The sequence below is a fragment of the Lagopus leucura genome, unplaced genomic scaffold (genome assembly GCF_019238085.1).
Source record: "Lagopus leucura isolate 7727_CA_CO unplaced genomic scaffold, USGS_WTPT01 Super-Scaffold_100016, whole genome shotgun sequence".
Lineage (NCBI taxonomy): Eukaryota > Metazoa > Chordata > Aves > Galliformes > Phasianidae > Lagopus > Lagopus leucura.
This window is the reverse complement of record NW_024962270.1, coordinates 12209921-12230890: the sequence shown is the minus strand read 5'-3', so window position 1 is coordinate 12230890 and position 20970 is coordinate 12209921. Positions and strand designations below refer to the sequence as shown.

The 20970-nt window shown below is 39.9% G+C and overlaps 1 protein-coding gene across 1 annotated transcript in view; it reads right to left on the bottom strand.

The window, feature by feature from the left end:
• The window catches only part of SMARCA1 (SWI/SNF related, matrix associated, actin dependent regulator of chromatin, subfamily a, member 1), a 30511-nt gene extending 11297 nt beyond the window's left edge, over positions 1 to 19214 (bottom strand). The window contains exons 1-19 of the mRNA XM_042876449.1: positions 19091 to 19214; positions 16877 to 16963; positions 14674 to 14840; positions 13697 to 13797; positions 13494 to 13594; positions 12529 to 12708; positions 11488 to 11643; positions 11114 to 11245; positions 10304 to 10372; positions 9461 to 9570; positions 8549 to 8775; positions 7971 to 8092; positions 7407 to 7559; positions 6135 to 6267; positions 5103 to 5251; positions 4359 to 4478; positions 3726 to 3836; positions 3440 to 3553; positions 1517 to 1639 (exon numbers count right to left, since the gene is read on the bottom strand). Coding sequence (XP_042732383.1) covers positions 1517 to 1639; positions 3440 to 3553; positions 3726 to 3836; positions 4359 to 4478; positions 5103 to 5251; positions 6135 to 6267; positions 7407 to 7559; positions 7971 to 8092; positions 8549 to 8775; positions 9461 to 9570; positions 10304 to 10372; positions 11114 to 11245; positions 11488 to 11643; positions 12529 to 12708; positions 13494 to 13594; positions 13697 to 13797; positions 14674 to 14840; positions 16877 to 16963; positions 19091 to 19183 — 2448 coding nt within the window. The 5' untranslated portion in view covers positions 19184 to 19214. The remainder of the gene's footprint in view (positions 1 to 1516; positions 1640 to 3439; positions 3554 to 3725; positions 3837 to 4358; positions 4479 to 5102; positions 5252 to 6134; positions 6268 to 7406; positions 7560 to 7970; positions 8093 to 8548; positions 8776 to 9460; positions 9571 to 10303; positions 10373 to 11113; positions 11246 to 11487; positions 11644 to 12528; positions 12709 to 13493; positions 13595 to 13696; positions 13798 to 14673; positions 14841 to 16876; positions 16964 to 19090) is intronic.
• Positions 19215 to 20970: the final 1756 nt, after the last annotated feature.

The window sequence follows — 20970 nt, the reverse complement described above, 5'->3', positions numbered from 1 at the left end:
GCAAGAGATCAAGAAGCCATTACTAAGGAGAAAGGCAACAAGTTGTCTTATGTATGTGTCATTAGTTCCAACTGACAATGCCTCTGCAGTGCCACACAGTCACAGCGGCTAACAGTTCTGCAGGAATTCCTTAACTTCTATTTCCCAGGGCTATTAGAGAGTCATTAGAAGTCTAATGAGTTTGAGAGTTGTTTTTTCATTGTTTTTTTTTTTTGTTTGTTTGCTTTGCATGACTCCACATGCATTAATAAGAGCTTCTTAGTTTTTTTCCTCTTAAAAATCTTCTCTACAGTACTTCTGCAAAGAAAAATCTCACTGACAGGTCAGTGTAGCTTCACCTAAATCACCCTTCACCAAAAAAGCAACAAAAAGTTTTAGGAGTGGAGAAAGCTCCATTGCAAGTGTCATTCCAAGTTCCTCAAGCAATGCACACAGCTAAAGCAATTGCTGCTATTTACAACATCCACAAATTTTGAACCAAACAGTTGGATGAAAATTTAACTATGTCAGGAAAAAAATCTCATCTGAAAAGATGCAGTCAAATTCTATAGCACTGTCAAATAGAAAACATGTTGTGTACTGAAGTGAATTCAGAACTGAACAACAGTTAAGTGAAATGCAATGCACAAAAACATCATTCAAGAAAGAGATTTTCAAGACAGAGAGAGAAGAAAACATCAACAACGTCAAATACAAGCCATGTGCCTTAACAGCAACTTGTAAGAGTATTTCTGTGATGAAAAAAATGCACAAGGAACTCAGTTCTACAGCTGACTCTACTACTAGACAGCTTTGTTACAAGTTTAATATACACAATAAAGATTTTTAATCAATCATGAACAGCAGTACTGACACATACAACAACTTAAATATTCCCTCTACTATAAACAGGTGAGATTAACAGATTAACAAATTGTTACCTTGCAAATTTCAAGGTACACTAAGCTCAATTGTTTCAGAGAAAACTTATTACTTTGAGATATACCTTTCTCCTTACAAATTTGTTTTTAATAAGCCTTATTCAGCAATGTACAGTCCAAATTGTCAAGAAACTAGCCAGTGACAGAGACAGCCATGGCAGAAAAAGAACATACCAAACTAAACTGGGGCAGAATTCATGACACTGCTTTATACAGCTGTGTGAAAAGCTCATGTTGATAGCAACTTGTCCTCTCCAAAACCTTTTTAGACAAAAATCAACAGCCAGCTGCAGGTAGAAGGAAGCCATTGCCTGGTTTCTCCAGGGACTGCTTGGCAGGACACTGACCACACAATGTTTGCCTCAGAAATACCGCAGACATTCAGGGAACAAGAGCTGACTAGGAAAGCTAAGACTCAAGGACAGGAAAGGTCACTCAAAAGAAAAGCAAGTCAGAATTGTTGCATCTCTCTGTAATTTCAGTGCAGCTTTCTTTTGCATGTGGCATCATTATTACTTCATATTTATGTTCCATGCCAGTAAAAATAATTATATTCATACACACACAATATAATACTTGACCTGTCCTTATTTTACCTGCGTTAGTAGTTTCTCTTTCTCTTCAGTTTCTTCAGGATTCAGAGGCATAGATTCATCTATCTTCTTTTGTTCTTCTTTTTGCACCTGAGCTGCATTGGGGAGGTCAGGATTCCTGGGAACCTAAGATCCGAGGCATCAACAAGCAATAATGAAATGTTACTAAAGACACGTTGTGATGAATCCTGCTTTACCATCTAGAAGTGCACATTAAATCTCACAGACTGAGGTGGTAACCTGCACCCATTAAATATCTGTTATCACAGAGCAAATCCAAACAGCATCCCACACCTTGGCTACCCTGAAGGAACAAACCCATAATAAAAATACTTTTAAATACCAGATTACTAAAATACTTTTGCAGCTATTTAACTACCACAAAATTGAATATCCTCCTGTAAGACAAGGCAATGTATTTATCTCTGCTTGTTCCTTCTTGTCTCAGGTAAGAAATGGAAAGTTGCTTCACCTGTAAGTAATAAAAGGATCCTACTCTACTTTTCTTCAAGAAGCTTCAGTTTATCGAGGTATCTTCAATCTGTTGTCCCCTCCTGTCTAAAACGTACTTTATGAACTTTTCTGTGCACATACTTTAACTGGTAGGTGAACTGCTACTGCAAATAAAAGCTTTGCATCAACAAAATTGTACTATTTGTATATAATTGTATGCTTCCTATGTCTAGCCATCAAACAGCCTTAATCCATTTTCCTGTATTCATGTTTCATTTCTAGAAGTCTTACACTTCTTTCACCTGGCATTCCTTCAGTTTTCAGAAGTGAGCAGTGACCAGAACATCCTTCCTCCTTTCCAGGCCCTGAGTTTCAGTCTTCCCAATTCCAATTTCAACTCTCAACCTCACTGAAGCATCCATTGAAGAATTCCTCTCAGCTAATTTTACTTCCTTTAATTCTCATCTATCCTGCCTTATAGAAAAATCTTTTTGCTTCCTACTAGGCTTTAAGATACTTTCTACCTTTCCTTAATAAAAAAAAAAAAAAACCCACAACAACAGCAAAACATGTTGCCAATATTTGTTCTACTCTTTTGCAACGGCAGTTTCCTATCTTGCCTCATATGACAGTTTATGTTCTCCCCTACATTTTACAAATGCTTTCCTCTTATCACAATCCCTCATGAGACATGGTTGTTTTGCAGTACGGTACATGTCTGGAAGTAGGGGGATCTAATCCAGTTAATCAACCAGCAGCGGCACAAGCAATGAAAATCAACATCAGAACACAATGCTCCTGTTTGCCTGGTAATGTCAGCAGGAAGAGGGGGAAATTGTGCTAACACACAGTAGGGAAAAAAATGTAAGTCTCTTGTCTTTTCTTTTGTAATGGTAATGCATTCAGACTTGACATCTTTAAACATTTTATATCCCAACAAAATGCGAGGACAATTGATGTCACTTCGTTTACCATCATATCAACACAAAGCTGATTTCAATATTACCTGAAGTTATTTTCTGCATAAGATACACAACTATGAAAACCCACACCCTGTACTCAGGAAGGTGATCTTGTATTTGTCAAAAACTATTTTCTCACCTTAGAGCACATTTTTTTTTTGTGAAGTATATTAAGCATCAGAACTGCCTTCAGTTTTTCCACTCAGTCTTATTGCTAGGAACCCACCATAAAGCACAAGGATACCCACGTAGGACATTTTTTAATAGAGGAAGGAATTACAGACAGCTTTTTCTACTCTATTATGGAACAGAAACAGGAGGAGATACTTCAAGCCATTTTCATTCAAAATGAGAAACACATTAAAAAGAAATAAGACCAGAACAATAACTTCATACAGTCTTATTTACTTTATTTAGCTCTTTCCAAGAGAATTTGCAAGGATGAATAAAAATGCCACCTATGAATTTGAAGTGGGGGTGGGGAGGCAGAGGAGGGAAGAAAAAGCCTTACCTTATACCCTATCGTCTTACGATAATACAGAATTTCTTTTTCCAGAAGTTCAAATAACCGCGGTGGGAAAAACTGGAAATCCTGAATATTTGGCTGTTTTGGAGGTCGTGGAGCCTTTAAACACAGATAGGTACATTAACATTCCATAAGCTTGATTCTGAGTATTTAAACTGCCGTAACTGAAGACACTGATTTTATTACCAGTATAGGATGAGAGCAGGGGATGCAACAGGGGAGAAGAGCCAAAGCAGCACAAAAATGATTTCCACACTCGGCAGTTTCTTACCTTTGGGACTTTGGGCTCACTAACACGCAGGGCTTCTCTGAAATACGCATCAACTGCGTAATTAGCTTTGCGTTCTCGTTTAGGAGGCTCTATCCATTCCATCATGCTCAGCTACAAACAGAATTGAATGACAACATACTGAAGAACAGTTAGGGCAGGCCATAGTCTTGCTACGGTATGGCCAGATACCTTTACAGTATTTACTGACTTTGGTCACTTGAGGGAAGTTATGACTTTACTACTCAAATGCCATTGATGGTTTCAGGCTCTAAATTCCATCATCTAATATGATACAACTGAATTGCTTCTCTAAATATCCCAATTAATAAGCTCTACGAGAACTACAACGTTGGCAAAAAAAATCCATTAGTAGCAGTGAATTAATCTTACTGAAGGACTTCAATTAAACATTAAACCTACAAAATCATACTTCAAAACTACATTGTATTAAGCTGACTTCTTGTAATGAAGTTACCAAGAAAAACCCTGATGTTTGTGCAGAGCTAAGTGAATTCCTCAGTGATTTCTACCTTCTCTAGCACAGCCTTTTTAGCCACAACATTTCTAGAGGTCCAAGCATACAGGCTATGCTAAACTGAGCTCTCAAAGACTTGTCATCCTAAGGAAAATTACCTTTTGTTTTTCTCTATAATCTTCACCTTCAAAGTTGTATAAGCTCATCTCTGTGTCCATAGTGAAATTTCTTAAAGAGCTCTCCCCCATTTTCTGCAGTCGTTCATTCATTTCAGCTGTCTAAAACAAAAAGACATTTCTAGGTTTATTCAATTTGTTCTGTTTTCAAAGAAAAAAGCATTCATTATTAAAATCATTTTTCATATTTTTATGCTTTACACTTTTACTTACATTTTTCTTATTATCCAGGAGAGATGCCCACTGCGTTTTCCAATTTTGAACTGACTCTAAGCCTTCCCATCAAACTGAAACTATAAATGCTGTGATGTGGCCCTACAATTATATGATTTCACTTCAGATTTAAATGAAATTTATGCCCAACAGTTTGGAGCTGAAGTGCTAGTTCATATTTCCCCACAAAGCTACCCATTCCTCAGTGAAGTTCCATAAAGATTTTGTGTCGATTAGAATTGTTGGCATAAAATTTACACATTTCTAAAAACCCCATGAATTAAATGATGCTTAAGATGCAGTGCTCAGTCTGAAATGGTGGAAGTAATTACAACTCACTATTCTTACTCCTTCCTAGCTTTGAAATATTTATGAATAATAAAGTAATAGGTGGGCATATAAAGCAGATTTACACATAATTACACCATTCTTGTCTTCTTCAGTAAAATACACTTTGCATATCTATTTTTAAATGTTTGACACACTTCAAGATCTATATAAAACTGCTCTAACCTTCTTTTCTCCTCTTTCTAAAATAGTGGTTATGTCTTCTTCTGTCAGCTCACTGTCTTTGGAAGCAAAGACATGCGTAGCTCCATGCCGGATCATCTGCAGCATTTCATCTTTTGCCAATTTGTTAGACTGCTGGTCTATGAGCCTCCCTAGAGTTAGAAGAAATATTAGGAAAGCTACAGAAAAGGTAAAAGTTCCAATAAAAACATGAATACAGAGGATTTTTACAGTTCTTTGGCAGCAAAGAAAAAACAAAAAACAAAGAACCAAAGAAAAAAAGTTGCATTTAACTGAAGCTAAAAATAAACAGAAATTGGGAACTTCTAGGAAAATACAGAATGCAACAATGGGTCATGGATCAAGACACAGCAAACAACTTCAGTCAGATAATCCATTTTGTATTTAAGGCGTTACTCTTGCAAAGTTAGCTGAGCTTAATATTAAGACCCTATTTCAAAAATTAAGAAAGACAAATAATTCTGGAATAACCACTGAGTAGAATTCAATCTCTTTTAACACTCACTTCACTGATTTTGACTCATCTGTGAATGCTTTAAATTCTTCACAGACCTCTATTCTCTGTGCCAAAATTTCACCAGCCTGGTCTCCACAGACCATCACGATTTTGACCATTATTCATTCAGAAAGGAACAATCCAATGGCTCACAAACTTCACAAACTCAGCTACAGAACTTTGGTTTTTGTCAAACTGTTCTCCCCAAGCTTTTAAACAAAGTCACACAAAGCAGCTTTAATCTTTACTAAGCTCTGATGTGGTAAGTACAGCTATTCTTCAGTACCTTGCTCATTTAGAATCTCTTTGAATCTATACTCACATCACTCAAGGAAACAGTTGCTTCAAAAATTTCAGCTGAACAATTGAATAACTTCTGCATCATATTTGAATTTAGCATACTGTTATTATACACAAGGCCTGCTTTCTCTCTGGCTGCACTTCTGTACAGCAGTTTAACAAATATTTGAAGGTACTGAACAACTCTGTTGCAGAAAAAAATACATAGCAGTTGATACCTTGTTGTATAACTATAGAGTCCAGCCTCAGTTTTATTTCAGCTCTTTCTACAATCCTCTCTTCAACAGTATTATCAGTGATAAGGCGGAACACCCGTACTGGTTTCTTTTGACCAATACGATGCGCACGATCCTAACAAACATAAATTAATGAGTGTTCAGCAACAGAACTCACAAGCAATAGACAGTTAACTTGCTACATAGGCAGAAACATCAAGCTGAAGCTAGCATGAATTTCTTGGCTCCTTGTTTATTCAGCAGAACACAAAAGTCGCCTAGCTACATTGCTGGCTATTACACCTTCTAAATTTGAGGTCTTTCTATTGCAAGAAATACATCTGCTTCACTGTAAATGCACATAATTTAATGTCTGTGTAAACTGCAGCTGTGGGATATACGTATACAAGCCCACACTACATTCAGTTCACAACAGAAGCACTGAAACAGCATCCTTGGCTTGACAGCATTAATTCCACATGCAAAGCCCATGCAGCTACAGCTTCAATATCATAGCTGTCCCAAGTTGGCTACAATAAATCAGCAGTATAGAGCTCACAGTGTACAGTATATGAAGCTACAACTAACATTCTGTATTTACATGTATCAGAACAGGTGGTTATTATCTCTACAAAATATGAATACAAATATTTTGTCTTCAATTTAAAAAAATGGTCAAGTGCTGGCACCAGCATTCTCTGACTGTCCTTTTAAACAAGATCTACGTATGGTATTCCTGAAACTCCTAAAGCTCACAAGTCACGCTCAGCAGTTTGCAGGAATTTCATCTACGACTGGTAAACAACATGCATCTCAGAAGGAGGTGTGAGACAGTCACAGTAAATACTTAATGCACTTAACATTCAAAAGCAGAACTGTCCAAAGCATGCAAGAAGGCTCATAACATTTTTAATCCACAAATTACATAACTTCATTTTAGAAATTAATTAGCAGTCAGAAAGAGGAAACATTTAAAATCAAACACTAGGGTTTCTTTGCCCTTCCTTACAAGTAATGATGTTACACTTCTGCAGGAAAAAATATAAAAGGAATTTGCAGAAGCATAACGTTTCCAGAAAGGTTCAATACAATGCTGGATGATTTTGTTCTTTTCCTATTACTTTGGAAACAGCCAAAGCACTTTGACTGATTCCTTAATTTGCTGGTAATAGATTGTAAAAAGTAACAAAAAATAACTGGAAAGAAAGTTCTGAAAATACTCCAACTTGAACAACAACTTCAACAAAACCACCATGTGTCAGATGATTAACTCACCATGGCTTGCAGATCTACTTGAGGGTTCCAATCTGAATCATACAGGATAACCACATCAGCAGTTGCCAAATTAATTCCTAGACCCCCAGCTCTGGTACTCAACATGAAAATGAATTTACTGCTGTTGGGAGCATTGAAGGTATCTATTGCTTCCTAAAAGAGAAGAGTATTTTTAATACTCTTAATAACTGCATTACAGTTGTCTCCAAAACACTGGTGAGTTTTCAAAGAAACGCCTTCAAAGTTTAAAAACAGTGTTCTATGACAGCACCAGAAGCAACCATGTGGATAGTTTTGCCTGTGCAAACCTACTCAGAGTGAACAAAACACTCAGTTGTTCAATTAGTTGAGGAATGCATGAAATCCACTTTACTATGCACTTTTGATTAGAAAAAAGGTCTTAGCTGCCTTTCTAAACTGTAGCATTTTCTTTATTTTAATGAATAATTCCTTTTAAGGAATGACAAACATCATTCTTAACGTATTATATACTTGATCACAGCAACAGTTTAATAACAACCTAGGGTGTAAACCAGGCATTTCTTGCTTTCATATCTTTCTTACCTCTCTTTCTTCATGTGGCGTCTGCCCATCAAGTCGGCAGTACTCGTACCCACGCCACATGCAATAGTCTTCCAAAATATCCAATAAACGGGTCATCTGACTGAAAAGCAGCACTCTGGAGCCTGACAACACAGAAGCTTCAGTCGGTTTTATGTTTTCAAGTTAGTTTTTATAGAGGTATTGCACTAATTTAAATAACTCTCTTCATAAAGTTGAGGAGAAGTTAAATCAATATCAGAAAAGTAAAACAGGTTATTTGATATTCTCTATAGAAGAAATATACAACTTAAAAACATGGTAAGATGTGCACAGACACCAATCCTCTCAGAGAAGTTTAGTCTCTCCTCTAGCAGTAGAAACTTTTCCCTTCTCCTTAACTGTATCACTAGTCTTCCTCACCATTCTTATAAGGCTTCCTTGCAGCCCTCCATGCATTAAGGTCTACTGAAAACTGATTTTCCAAACAAAACCTCACTGAAAATAACAAACACGTTCACTGAAGACAACGCGTCTCCACATGCTTTAAAAATGTAGTTTTTACCTCTGAGCACTGCTTCGATTGTTTCTGCTCAACTCACCTTGCTCTCTGAGTTTTGCCAGCAGTTTATCCAGAACTAACATTTTACCACTGTTAGTGATGAGATGTGTGTCAGTGGTGTAAGGAGGGCCGGGCTCAGCACCATCAAACAGGTACGGATGGTTACAGCATTTCCGTAACTGCATCAGAATGTTCAGCAGACGCATCTTATCCATTTTCCCAGCTGAATTTAGGATATCAATATCTTTCATCAAGATCCTTGTATACCTGAAGTTTTACAGGCAATTTTGAATAACTCTCAGTTTTTATTTCATATTCAAAGCATGAATGAAATCTGCTAATCCCAATTACTAATTCCCAGAAGCAGGAGCTGTTTCTGTTTACTTAAATAATGAGCCATTTTATTATCAAACCTGAAGAAAACATCTGACTGATACTAAGCACTTATAAATCAATACCTAACACAAACGGCAACTTGCCTGCAAGTGTCAGTGATCTGTCACTCACAGGCATTTCTTCAGCTTTTCTTACATATGACTATGAAGTTGATTAAAGATCTCACTGATTCTCCTGAAGCTGCTACGCTGACCTGCCATTTTCATTTTCACTTTTCCTTGGGTACATGGCTCCTGTGGCCACTGATGGTTTCAACTCTGAGACTTACTGGCACATACCTAGTTGCATTTAACAGAAATAAAAATAAACTTAACAGGCATGCATTTTTTTAAATAAACTTAAGGAAAGAAAAGCTCTGCTTTATTCTTCCCATCCCCTTTTATGACAGTTCCTGAGTTCTTCACAGCTTGTGTACCTTTACAATGCCCCAAAAATAGCTACAAATAGGCTTCTCCATTTGACTGCCTTTGTGTGCAGCTACCAAGAAAAAAAATCTTCACGATTTTCGTAGTATTCCTTACCAGAGAAGAATCTTACTTTAATGCAAGTAACTCACCATTCCCTCTGCATTTTGCTGAGTCCAAGATAAATTTTTACTTCTTTCTTTGGAGGCAAACTCTTTTCAACTTCAGCCTTTATGCGACGCAATAAAAATGGCTTCAAAACCTACAAAAGTTAAGAGTTTTTTCAAAGACACAAAGATACTTAAAACTGATCACCTGAAATACAAAGTTATTAATTTCTGTGACATTTACTTCAAACTAATCAATATCTGCTGCTGTCACAGTGACTCCTTCTGAACAATTCTGCTACAGTCTGCAAAAATGACGCATCCACTACTATGCTCCCAAGTTCACACTAAAGATGTGCAGTATTACAGATTGCCATACTCATCCCAGCTGCTATCCTGAGCAAGAACCAAATCCTCATAAAAGTCTATTTCCCTTTATAGTCTGTTTTTTTCCCCTCTAGAGATGTAAGCAAATTACATCAAGATTCCAAAGATAAGCACTGCGTATTAGACTTCTTTTGTTGTAAGCAATAAAACAAATGGGGAAGTCGTCTCATTCATAGCAAACCAAAGATGAAGACATGCCTCTCAAGGCTTGCATGAAGCCTGTATTAGTTTAGTACTCAGGATAAGTTGCTTCCAAAAGGCCTCAAAATCCATTTTGTATTTTAAGCACAGATTTGGTCTGCTTCAAAACAGTAACACTACAAAAAGCAGTGACTAAATAGCAAGTTCCAGCATTTCATTCATAAGACTTATCTGGGTGTTTCTGTAACTCAGTATCTTTACATTCATCTTAACTTTGACTTAGACAAAAGGAGAAATATTCTTTTATTTACTTATTTCACACCGCGTATGCTAATGATGACTGATAGAAGCTTTACTTACAGCATGAAGTCTTTCTACAAGTTTCTGATCACCAAGACAATTTTTGGTATCAAACCATGAGTCAAAATCCTGTGGGAAGAAGCAGCACAACTAGCATGAACTATTTTTACCATCTGTGGTGATAACAGACACATTGATCCGCTTTCACTCCAGCTGACTGACAAAACGATTTCTATGAGTGAAAGAAAAGTGGGGCTACAATTCTTTGCCAGCTGCCCAGAAGGTTACAACATTTAAGTCAACTGAGTAACTCCACTGATGAAAACATTACTACTATGTTCCACTTCCAATGTTACTCCATGCTCTCCACTGGAATATGCACGTTCCTGCCCTTAGCGCTTGTTTAACGGTGGGGCAAGAGTTAAAAAAGACAAAAGCCTGAAGAAATAAATGTGATAGAAAACATGACAGCAAAAACAATGCAAGTAATGCACAGACATGGAAACATAAACAGTGAAAGATGACTCCAACTCTCAACGAAGAAAGCTTATGCACATTTGGATGTGCCCAGTCTCCGTTCTGTATTACCTTCCACAGTTCCACTCCACTTTGCAAAACTCTATTTTTCTGAAGTATTAAATTGTTAATGCCAGTCTGAGGCCTTACCTGCACACTAATGTAACACACTATTTTAACCTCACCAAAAAATTAAAAACAAAACAAGAAAAAGGTCCAGAGTTAGGCAAAGTCACAGAGCTCCTACTGAATCCAAGTTTTCTACATCTGATGTCTCTTGCTAGGCTGAACATTCTCTACTACAGAAAGCACCTTGAGAATCAAAACAAGATTTTACTTCCAAACTCTACTTACATCTGCAGAATTAAAGACATCAGGTAGAAGAAAATTAAGCAATGCCCACAGTTCATGGAGGTTATTCTGTAAAGGAGTCCCTGTAAGCAGCAATCTGTTTGTTGTCTTGAACTCCCGGACAATCTCTGACAGCTGGGAATACAACAAATAGTTGCCATCATAATGTACATTTAACACAACCTATTTTCATTGGTTTCTGAAACATGAAATCACATGAACTGAGTGTAAAGACGGGGAATATTAAAAATAAATATTTACAGCCCATGAGCTCATAGCAAAAAAACAAAACCCACATACTTAACATTAAAAAACTGCTAAAACCAGAGAGAACATTGTATAAAAATACCTTAAAAAGATCAAACATCTGAACTTACCTTAGACTTCTCATTCTTTATTCTGTGTGCTTCATCAATTACTAGGTACCTCCAGTTAAATTTTTTGAAGACTGATTTCTCTTTAATGACCATTTCATATGATGTAACACAAACATCCCACTCACCAGGCATCATAACATCGCGGATAAAAGCAGCCTACAGTACAGCAAGTGAATTAATAAGCTTTTATGAAGTACAAGTATCTTTGCAACTCATGAGAATCTCTCTCCGCCAGCAGCACTGAAGCACCAAGTGCACAAAAGTGAAAAATACTTTGTATAACTGAAAGTTACTATCACTTTCAATCCTTCCCACTTTATGGGGGAAATTATTCTGTACAGAATTAGATATTTGCTCCTTAGGATATTTTCTTTCTGTAGTTGAAGTACAGTACAAATTACTAAGGGTGCAAAAGAAACACCACACTCAACTACCCAGTCCAAAACACCCCCACTAACAGGAAAGTGGTTTTAAAACAGCCCACCTATTCCCCCTCCACCCCTCTTCATAAAGGTGCTATTAGCAATAGAGATCCATGCAGTCCATCTGGAGAACCAAAGAAGTCATTCCCCATTTCAAGCAACAAGCCACCCTCCACTGAACTCAATGCCTACACTATGAGAAACGGAAGCTCTGCAATAGAAGCCTAATTAGAGGGCTGAGCATGGACACTGGATGCAAGTACAACTAGGAGCATCACCTGAAGCAGGTGAAGACAGAGGCAACAAGGTGAGAACAATAAAGGAAAATGAACAAAACTGTCACATTGCAAATATAGAGGAGATCCAAGATAGTGCAAAAATCAAGGAGGAAAAGTCAGTCACAGACAGCTGTACTTCAATACCAATTTATTATTTCAATTACTGATTTGCATTTTATCCTCAAGTTACAAGTACAGCATTTTGCATTTTCAATGCTAACATAGCTAAAGACTACTGAAAAATACTGTAATTAAGAAAGTGGCCTAGGAAGGGTTCCATGCCCCCAGATGGTGGTTTCTGATAGAAAAACACTGACATGGTTTAAATGTAGAACACTTACTCTGGCATCTTTATCTCCAATAAGGCAAACGGCGCGTAATGAAGGAACCCAGCGTTTAAATTCATTCATCCAATTGTGCAGAGTTGATTTTGGAACCAGGACCATATGTGGCCCAGGAATGTTTCGATAATGCTTCAGATAGCCCAACAATGCTATTGTTTGCAGAGTCTTACCAAGACCCTACATTGACAAAGAAGGGAAAAAAACTTTCTGAGACAAAACACGGTACAGAAATAGCTTCAAGCAATTTTCCCAGTGTAGCACTTTATTGCCAGGTACACAACAGAAGTTTGCCATATGGTATCTTTCACTATTTACAGATCCAGATGTGAAAAAATGTAACTGCTGCAAAATGGCACATACTACTTGCTGCACATACAGTAAATACTAGAGGTACAGTGTAAGAATTTTGCCCAAAGCAACATCTATTGAAATTCATGTTATCTTATACATATCTTGTTTCATCATTCATAATTATTCTATTTTGACCAAAGAACTCTTCATATACTCTAAAGATATAGTAACTTGAACTCCAGATGCAAAGAAACTAAAAAAAACTAATTGTTTTGGAAACAAAATTAAAGCAAAATCAAGCATGAAAATCTTGGACTTCGAGGCTGCACAAACTCACCCTTCTGGGCAGTGCTGAAGGAAGGAACATGCACACTGTTGTTACTTATGAACATACTAGTCACATACAAAACAAATAAATGTGAATCTATTTCCATCTATTCGAATTACACATGGACTCCCATTTACTATTTATATAACTGGAATAGTAACTCCTTGAATAATATCTCTTCCGTGTACTTTTTACTAAGAATAATGTAATGCACAAAGCACACAATGTACATTCACTGATGGGAAACTGAAGGATATAAAATATAAGAAAATACACAAATTAATTTGAAGTGGCAGAAAAGGATGGTGAATTCCCACAGAAATTTCCAAAGATTACTGCTTACCATTTCATCCGCCAGAATGCCATTAACGCCATTTTCATACAGTGAGATCATCCAGTTCAGACCTCTGACTTGATAATCTCTTAGCGTTCCTCCTTTCACATCTGCAAAAGTAACACTTCTCTAAGTAGAAGAACACTAAGTACAACACTTTGTGTTCTGCTCATCAGCTTCTCATCACTCCAAAGCACCAACAGAATACTCACATGAAGGAGACTCCTCAAATCGAATGCACACATTAGATGTTTTTCGACTTTCTGATAACAGTTCTTCATCTTCTTCCTGTTCTGTGCGCCTGTGACGATAACTGAAGAACACGAGATGTGTACAGGAAAAATTCAAAACACTGGTTATAAAGCCTAAAAAGAAGTTACCACAGAAATGATTGTCCACCCACAATGAGCATGTATGTTCCTGATCTTTGGCCAAAATCACGTGCTGTGTATCATCTATTTGTCCTGGTCCATTCCAGCTGTAACTCAGAAGTCTGATATGCATCTCTCTCCTCCAGAGCCATAGCTACACCAACAGGTATCAAACACTCCTTAAGGCACACTTTAACGAGCAACACAGCAATACAACACCCACATCGGCAGTGAACTTAGAATTACTTGTTAAGTATACCATTAAGAAAACACATGTACTTGACTCCAAAAATATTTAAGAATTGATTAAAAAAAAAAAAAGTTATTTTGTAAATGCTTCAAAAATTTTGTGTTCATTCATACATAACCCCTCAGCAGCACTCCACACAGTGTAGAGACAGTCCATGCTGAGGATCCAAGCCCAGCACTACCTGGCACTGTTTGAACTTGGTCTACCTCTGCTCTGGGCCCACTAACATGTCCACAAGTAGCTGGAACAGACCTGGTGTGTTCCTGGAGAGCATCTTGTAGTGGAGTGTCATGCAGAAGAAACTCAGTTCATGCCACCTTCACAGCACAGACCAGAGCACAGTAAATAGCAATAACCAAGGATTTTACTTTAGAGGTGCTCTCCTGACCCAAGATCATACTGACGCAGAGGATCCAACGTGCACACACAAATCCACTTTTAAAGAAACTGTGATACACCACTGACTACAAAAGTTCTGACTTAAAGCACAATCTCTATTGCTGAATAGATACATTAAAATGAATAATTTTCTTAAAAGCTTAAAGTCAGAAATAACAATTAAACATACTCCCCAGCTGAGATCAAACTCTGCTTTTCATCCTTCTTTATCCGCGGACGTCCCAGCTTGACTTTCAGTGGAGATGTTGGTGACTTTTGTGCTGCAGGCTGGATAAAATGAGCGAAGAGTTCTGTCTGCTTCAGAAGGAATTCAAATCTTTTTGCACGATCTGCTTTCTAGTTTCCAGAGAGAAATAAAATCAGTAACTGTTCTTCACAGGAAAAAAAAGTGTATTTTTCTTAAGAAACAGAATTCAGATACTCATGAAGACAACTTCTGAGCATAGACTCAGAAGACTCTCTGCCTACTCTCAACCAAGAGGGCTGCAGGCACCACAAAGCAGCTCTTGAGCTCCTACTGCTTACAACTTTGCATCTTTAGAGCATCTAATTGTAATTTGCTGTCATTCAAAAGGTCCTTCACAAGAACCACAGTAATCTGGAATACAATTAAGAGCTGATAACCTCATCCCTACAACTCATCTCCTTTCAAAACCCAAAATCAATAAAAACAACTCAAAATTTACTTGGATACATTGCTTATATTGACACAGCAGCCCAGGAACTGCAAGGGTGTGCTTCAGATGATATTTTGAAAACATCAGTTCTGAATCTTAGCCTTTCACTTATCAGCATCAAGACTTTCTGGACCTCACCCAAGACAACACTGTGGTAGCTCTGCTTTTAAAAGTATGACAGAAGTAACAGGAATGCACAAGGTCAATACTGCTTGCACTGAAGTTAGTGGCATTTGTTCTCAGATTCCCAATTTCAATCATGAAGCACATGCACTTCACTATATGAGCACAGCATCTATATATACACAACTCAAATACTTTTAAAAAGAAAAATAGGACAAAATGCAAAACCTATCAGGTTGAATACTATTGCTATCACTTCTTTTATGCCATTTCTAAGCATCACATAATGCTCAGTTCTCACGCGATTAACTTTGTAGGTTATGGTGATACATGAAGTTAAACCACAGTTTTGTACCATATATTTCCTAAAAAAACGTGAACAACAGAATGCTTCTCTGTAGGTAACTTACACATAAAAGCACATGCCACAGCACCAATCAGTCTAAGAAAAAGGCAGTGAATGAATCTGGGATGCAAGGCAATGTCTCGCCACATGAGGGCAATATATTCACAATACATTGATTTTAGCAGTGAATAACCTGTCACACAGCACTTCTGTTCGTCATTCAGCTCATCAACAAGCAGATTTACTTGTGTTTTCCATGTCTAAAAATTAAGTAGTCATTCAGGCAGGTATCAACTTTTCTACATCTAACAGTGATACTCTTCCCTGGCTCTTGTGGCTTTACAAACACTACTGCAATTATTAGGCATCCATTTAATGTTAAAGCTTCTAAGGAAAAAAAAAAAAAAAGCAGCCAACCAAGAACTTAACTACATGAACAAGGTTTGCAAAGTCTATTTTTGCTTTTTTAATACAAAAGTTACCCAATTATCTCTCTTCTTCAGTGCTCCCTTAATTTTTGTCCTAGACAGATCCTCTTTTGCACTGAGTATATATTATGAGGCACATCAATATTTGAAACCTTTGTATTTTTGTATAAGAAACTAGCAGCTTCAATATTGCTTTCATTTAAGTGACCTCTTTTCATTTGGTGACTGGGAAAAGAGAAACAACACTCTTGAGGAAAGGGAGAAAGGAAGACTAGGGAACTACAGGCCAGTGAGCCTCACCTCTGCACAGGGGAAGATCGTGGAACAGATCCTCCTGGAAGATATGTTAAGGCACACATGAGATGGAGAGGTGACCCAAGATGGCCAGCACAGCTTCACCACAGGCAGAGTGTGCCTGACCAACCTGCTGGCCCTTCTAAGATAGAGGAATGGACAAAGGGAAGGCAACTGATGTTGCCTACCTGGACTTCAGCAAGGCTTCTGACAGGGTTCCACACAACATCCTCTTCTCTAAACTGGGGAAATACAGATTTGAAGGTTGAATTATTTGGTAGATTACAATTGGTTGGATGGTCGCAGCCTGAGGGCTGTGGTCAACAGCTTCACACCCAGGTGGAGGCCACTGTCAGGTGATGTCCCCCAGAGGTCCCACTTGTTTTCTCTTTCCTACATATCCTGCCTGTGGGAACTTCTTATTACTTGCAACTTCATTGATACAGTTCAGGCAAACAAACGGTAAAAAAAAGCTGCAGCACCTTTTCTTGTGAAATTACTTACCATCTTCTCTTCATATTCTGGGTCAATCTCTTTTTCAGGCCTGGCTGCCTTAGGAGGAAGCTTGAGTTGAAATGGAGGATCATTTTTCTGGAATTCAAATTGCAAATATCACCATCTTCATTTAACAAAGCAAAGATAAACTTTAAAAACTAAATATTTCAACAGGAAGTGATTGCATTACTTTACCCAGAATAGAATTCACAATGTTACTAAAAAGTAGGAGAGATGGCCAGATAAAATGTAAAAACGAACAAGGATGAGACTCAGCTTCAATTTACAAGTAGGATCCAAGTTGGAAGGACTGAAGCAAAGAACTAGGAGAGGGCCAAGTTCAGTTTATCACAGAGATCTTACTTGAAACGCATAAATTCAGTATCTCGAAAAGATATTTAAAGAATAAATGTGAAAACTAGAAGTAAATGTCTTCACTTTTATTGTTAGCACTTCCAGGTGAACAACTGGAGTTCAAAAACCTTAAAGTGAAATTGTAAACTAAACTATTCAGGGCCTGGTAGCAAAACCTGACCAAAACAGAACTAAATATCCAACAGCTTGTCAAGCAGAATTATGCTTACTTGCATTTCAGAACTGTTACTGATAAAAGAATCTGCCACTCTTTAACTTCAGGCAGAGAGATGCAAATGGGACAAACAATTCCTGATGCTGAAGAATGCTTTTGAAGAATGCTTTTAAAGTTTTGGCCCAAAGATACAAATCTCTGTGGTGATGAGCAGTATTAAGTATATAATTAAGTTGTTTGACTATTCAGTGATTTTATAACTGCCTGTGTTCAGTTGCACAAGACTAAGCAATTTAGTTGCATTCAAAACATTCTACATTAAGTCACTCTTGATATACATATTTATTTTCTGAGTTAAGGAAGTAGATGAACAGAGGTGTGAAATTCATGCAATTCCAGCAGTGTAATTGCACAGCCTACACTTCAAGTCTCAAGGCAGAACACATTTATGGCCCTGCTGCCCCTTGTTTCTCATTACAGTGTTTCTGCTGATGGCACCAAAATAGTAGGGGAACCCAAACAAACCAAAGCAGATTACCAAAACATGATGACAGCAGTGTAAGACACACAGCACAAGACCCTCCTGATCACTTAGCAGGAGAAAAGCATGCTGTACTTCCACTGGAGTGCTACAGTTCTGTGCTGTGGAACTGACAGGCAGCAGGAACAAGCATCACAGTCCAGAAACAACAGACATTGGCCACTTCAAGGATCCAAAATGCTGCCTTTGACACCTGTACCAGCCAGACCAACAAAGCCCTGACTGCAACAGTCCTAAGCCAGGTGGGTCACCACACACTCCAAGTATTGCAGGCAGCTTTGGTTCACTCCACTCTTGCAATTAAGTACTTTGAGAACGCACTATGAATCACAACAAGCAAACACTTGGGCATCCACCGTGTGTATGCAAAGTGGAAATACACTTCAAATAACTGTTAGGGCTACAACTGACAGTGAAGTAAAGCAGCACAAGAGGAAAGGGACACCACAGGTTCCATTATATTCAGTTACCCTGCAGCTTTTTAACTACAGAACTGTGAAGAGGACCTGCAGCCCAACAGAGGGGGTCTCACAGCCTGGGCAGGAGCTCCAGCACCCATCCTTCCAGCCCTCAGAGAGGCACGGAGCAGCAGGCACAGGCTGGCAGCCATCTGAACCATTCTCTGCTGCAGGTGTTACAGCCAATGCATTAGTATTACATCCCAACCAGTCTTACAGAATAGAGGGCATTTCCCTGCAAAAATAACCCTTAAGCTTTGCCTCCCAAACGTCCGGCTAACGCTGAGAACTGCCGTATTTCACGGCCCTCCTGCACAAGAGCAACGAACCAACGGGTCAGGTGCGCTTTTCAGCCAGACTTCCACGCACCGAAACCCCGCCGTCCCCACTATCGGTATTTGCGAGCCGCATCGCGATGACGGGTGACACGCGATCCGCGCTCTCACGCCGAGCTCCCGCCGGACCACGCGCGGCTCCCAAGGGCACCGCGGCCACCCCGCCCGCCGCCCTCTCTCACGGAGCCCGCGCTGCGGACGGAGGCTGCGGGCGAGGCGCCAGCACCGGGGCAGAGCGCACGGAGCACGGCTCCGGGCCCGGGGCCGCCACGCAGGCCGGATCGGGCCGTGCCGCACCGCGGCCTCTGCGCGGGCCCGGCGGCTCCGCCGCCCCCCAGTTCCCGCCTCCCGCAGCGGTACCTCCTCGGCGCCAGGCTCCTGCGCGGAGGCCGCGGAGGTAGAGGGCACTTCGCCGTCCAAGCGGGCAGAGGCAGCCACGGCTCCCTGCTCCATTTTGTGCGCGGCGGGGGCGGGAAGAGCGGCCCCTCCGCCCCCAAACACGGGGCGGCCCCGCCCCGCTCAGCCCTCGCGAGGCTTCGGCGAGAGACGCCGGGCCGATTTGGCGGGACGGGTCGGGCTCCGGAGCGGGCGATCCGGCTTTCTCGGCGCTGGCGGAGCGCCCTGAACCGCAGCATCCAGATGGTGGTCCCGCACGGAAGCACGAAGCTCCCAGCTGCCCTCTCCCCGCTGCGAACGCTGCAGGCGGCGCTCCTCAGAGCTGCCTCCGGGCCGCGGCTTGCGGCAGCGAGAGCCGCGATCGCTCTGGCGGAAAAATCCGTCTCTGCGATGAGCCCGTTCTGAGGCTCGATGGAAAACAGCTTACCAGCAATTCTTAATATCCGGCTGTCCCACTGCAGCGCCAAACGCTCCTAGCTTCTGTTTACGGGAAATGCTCTAGAGTTCCTTACAGCTTGCCTTTTGCTGGCTGTTCGCAGGAACGTTACACGCAGTACCCAGCAATCAAGCTGCTGCTGTCATGAAAGATCCCCTTCGGATATTACTTGCTCGTGTGCCTGACATCTGCATTCAGCAATTAGCTGAGAAGTTCTCACTTCTTGCAGGCTATGCTGGATGCTCCTGTGGTTCTGCAGGCCATCGGCTGAAAAAGACTCATACAGTGCTATTACCAAGCAGTAATCTAGTAAGTTACCAAAAATATATGGAGGTGTGTTTTGTATTTACTATTTTTCCTTCTTACACAACATGTTTTCAAAAGCATTTGCAAAACCCTACAGAATTTCCCCAAATTTTTCTTTTATTTTTCCATGGCTGGGAGGCAAGGAACTAGTTGCCATGTAAAGAATGAGCTGCTGGCTCTTTGCTTTTCCTCTTTTACCCCCCTCTCATTTCAGTCTGCAAACACAATTGGCAGGGCTGCATGTGCCGTGCCTTGCATTCAGAGTTCATAACAGTGCTTTGTCCAGTTCAGGTAGCATGTTCTGTAGACAAATCTATGCTGTCCTTAGGCACATCGTTATTCATTTTTACATATCAGACACTACAGACATACATAAAAAGTTGGTGAGGCATTTCTATTACTATCCAGAATGCAAGACTTCTGAGATCCTGTACTGTAGATACTCTTCTCCCAAATACAGAACGATTCTGGAGAACGGAAGACTAATTGTGCTGGTCTTAATTTCTCTAACACAGAGACATTGCTTTGGTGTAACTTTTAAAAATTGAACCATGCAAGGAAATACACGTATGCTCCTCATGAGCAGTTACCTGCCGCCAGCAGTGAAATGTCAGTTCTGTTAGCAACAGCAACGCAAGTAAGGAAAGGCATTGTAACTACAGGTTGTGATTTGAACGTTCTCTGATGTGAAAAGGAATTGAAGTGCAGCAAGCAGCAGCACCTTGCCCGATGTCACTAGGTGGCATTGCCACACCACGGGCTGGATGGAGGCTGCAGAGCAGTGGGAAGCTGCCCAATCATATGGCTGGTTTGATCATGGAAAGGAAAAGGATAATGCAAGGCAGATGTGTAAGGCCTCTTGCACCTGCTGCTGTATAGTCATACTCAGCACTGCGTTATGCAGCAGTACTGGGGGAACCCACTGTGCATTGTTAGAAGGGGCCGGGTGCCATACCTCTGGTCATTAATCTGTTTGTTCTCTTATGCATCATAGAGACTTCCCATTGAGCACTTTAGACCGAAATCCACCCCTGCAGCACTAGTTTTTCCTCATTTAAATGTATCAGTGAAAACTTAGACTACAAATGGCACATGAGGCCTG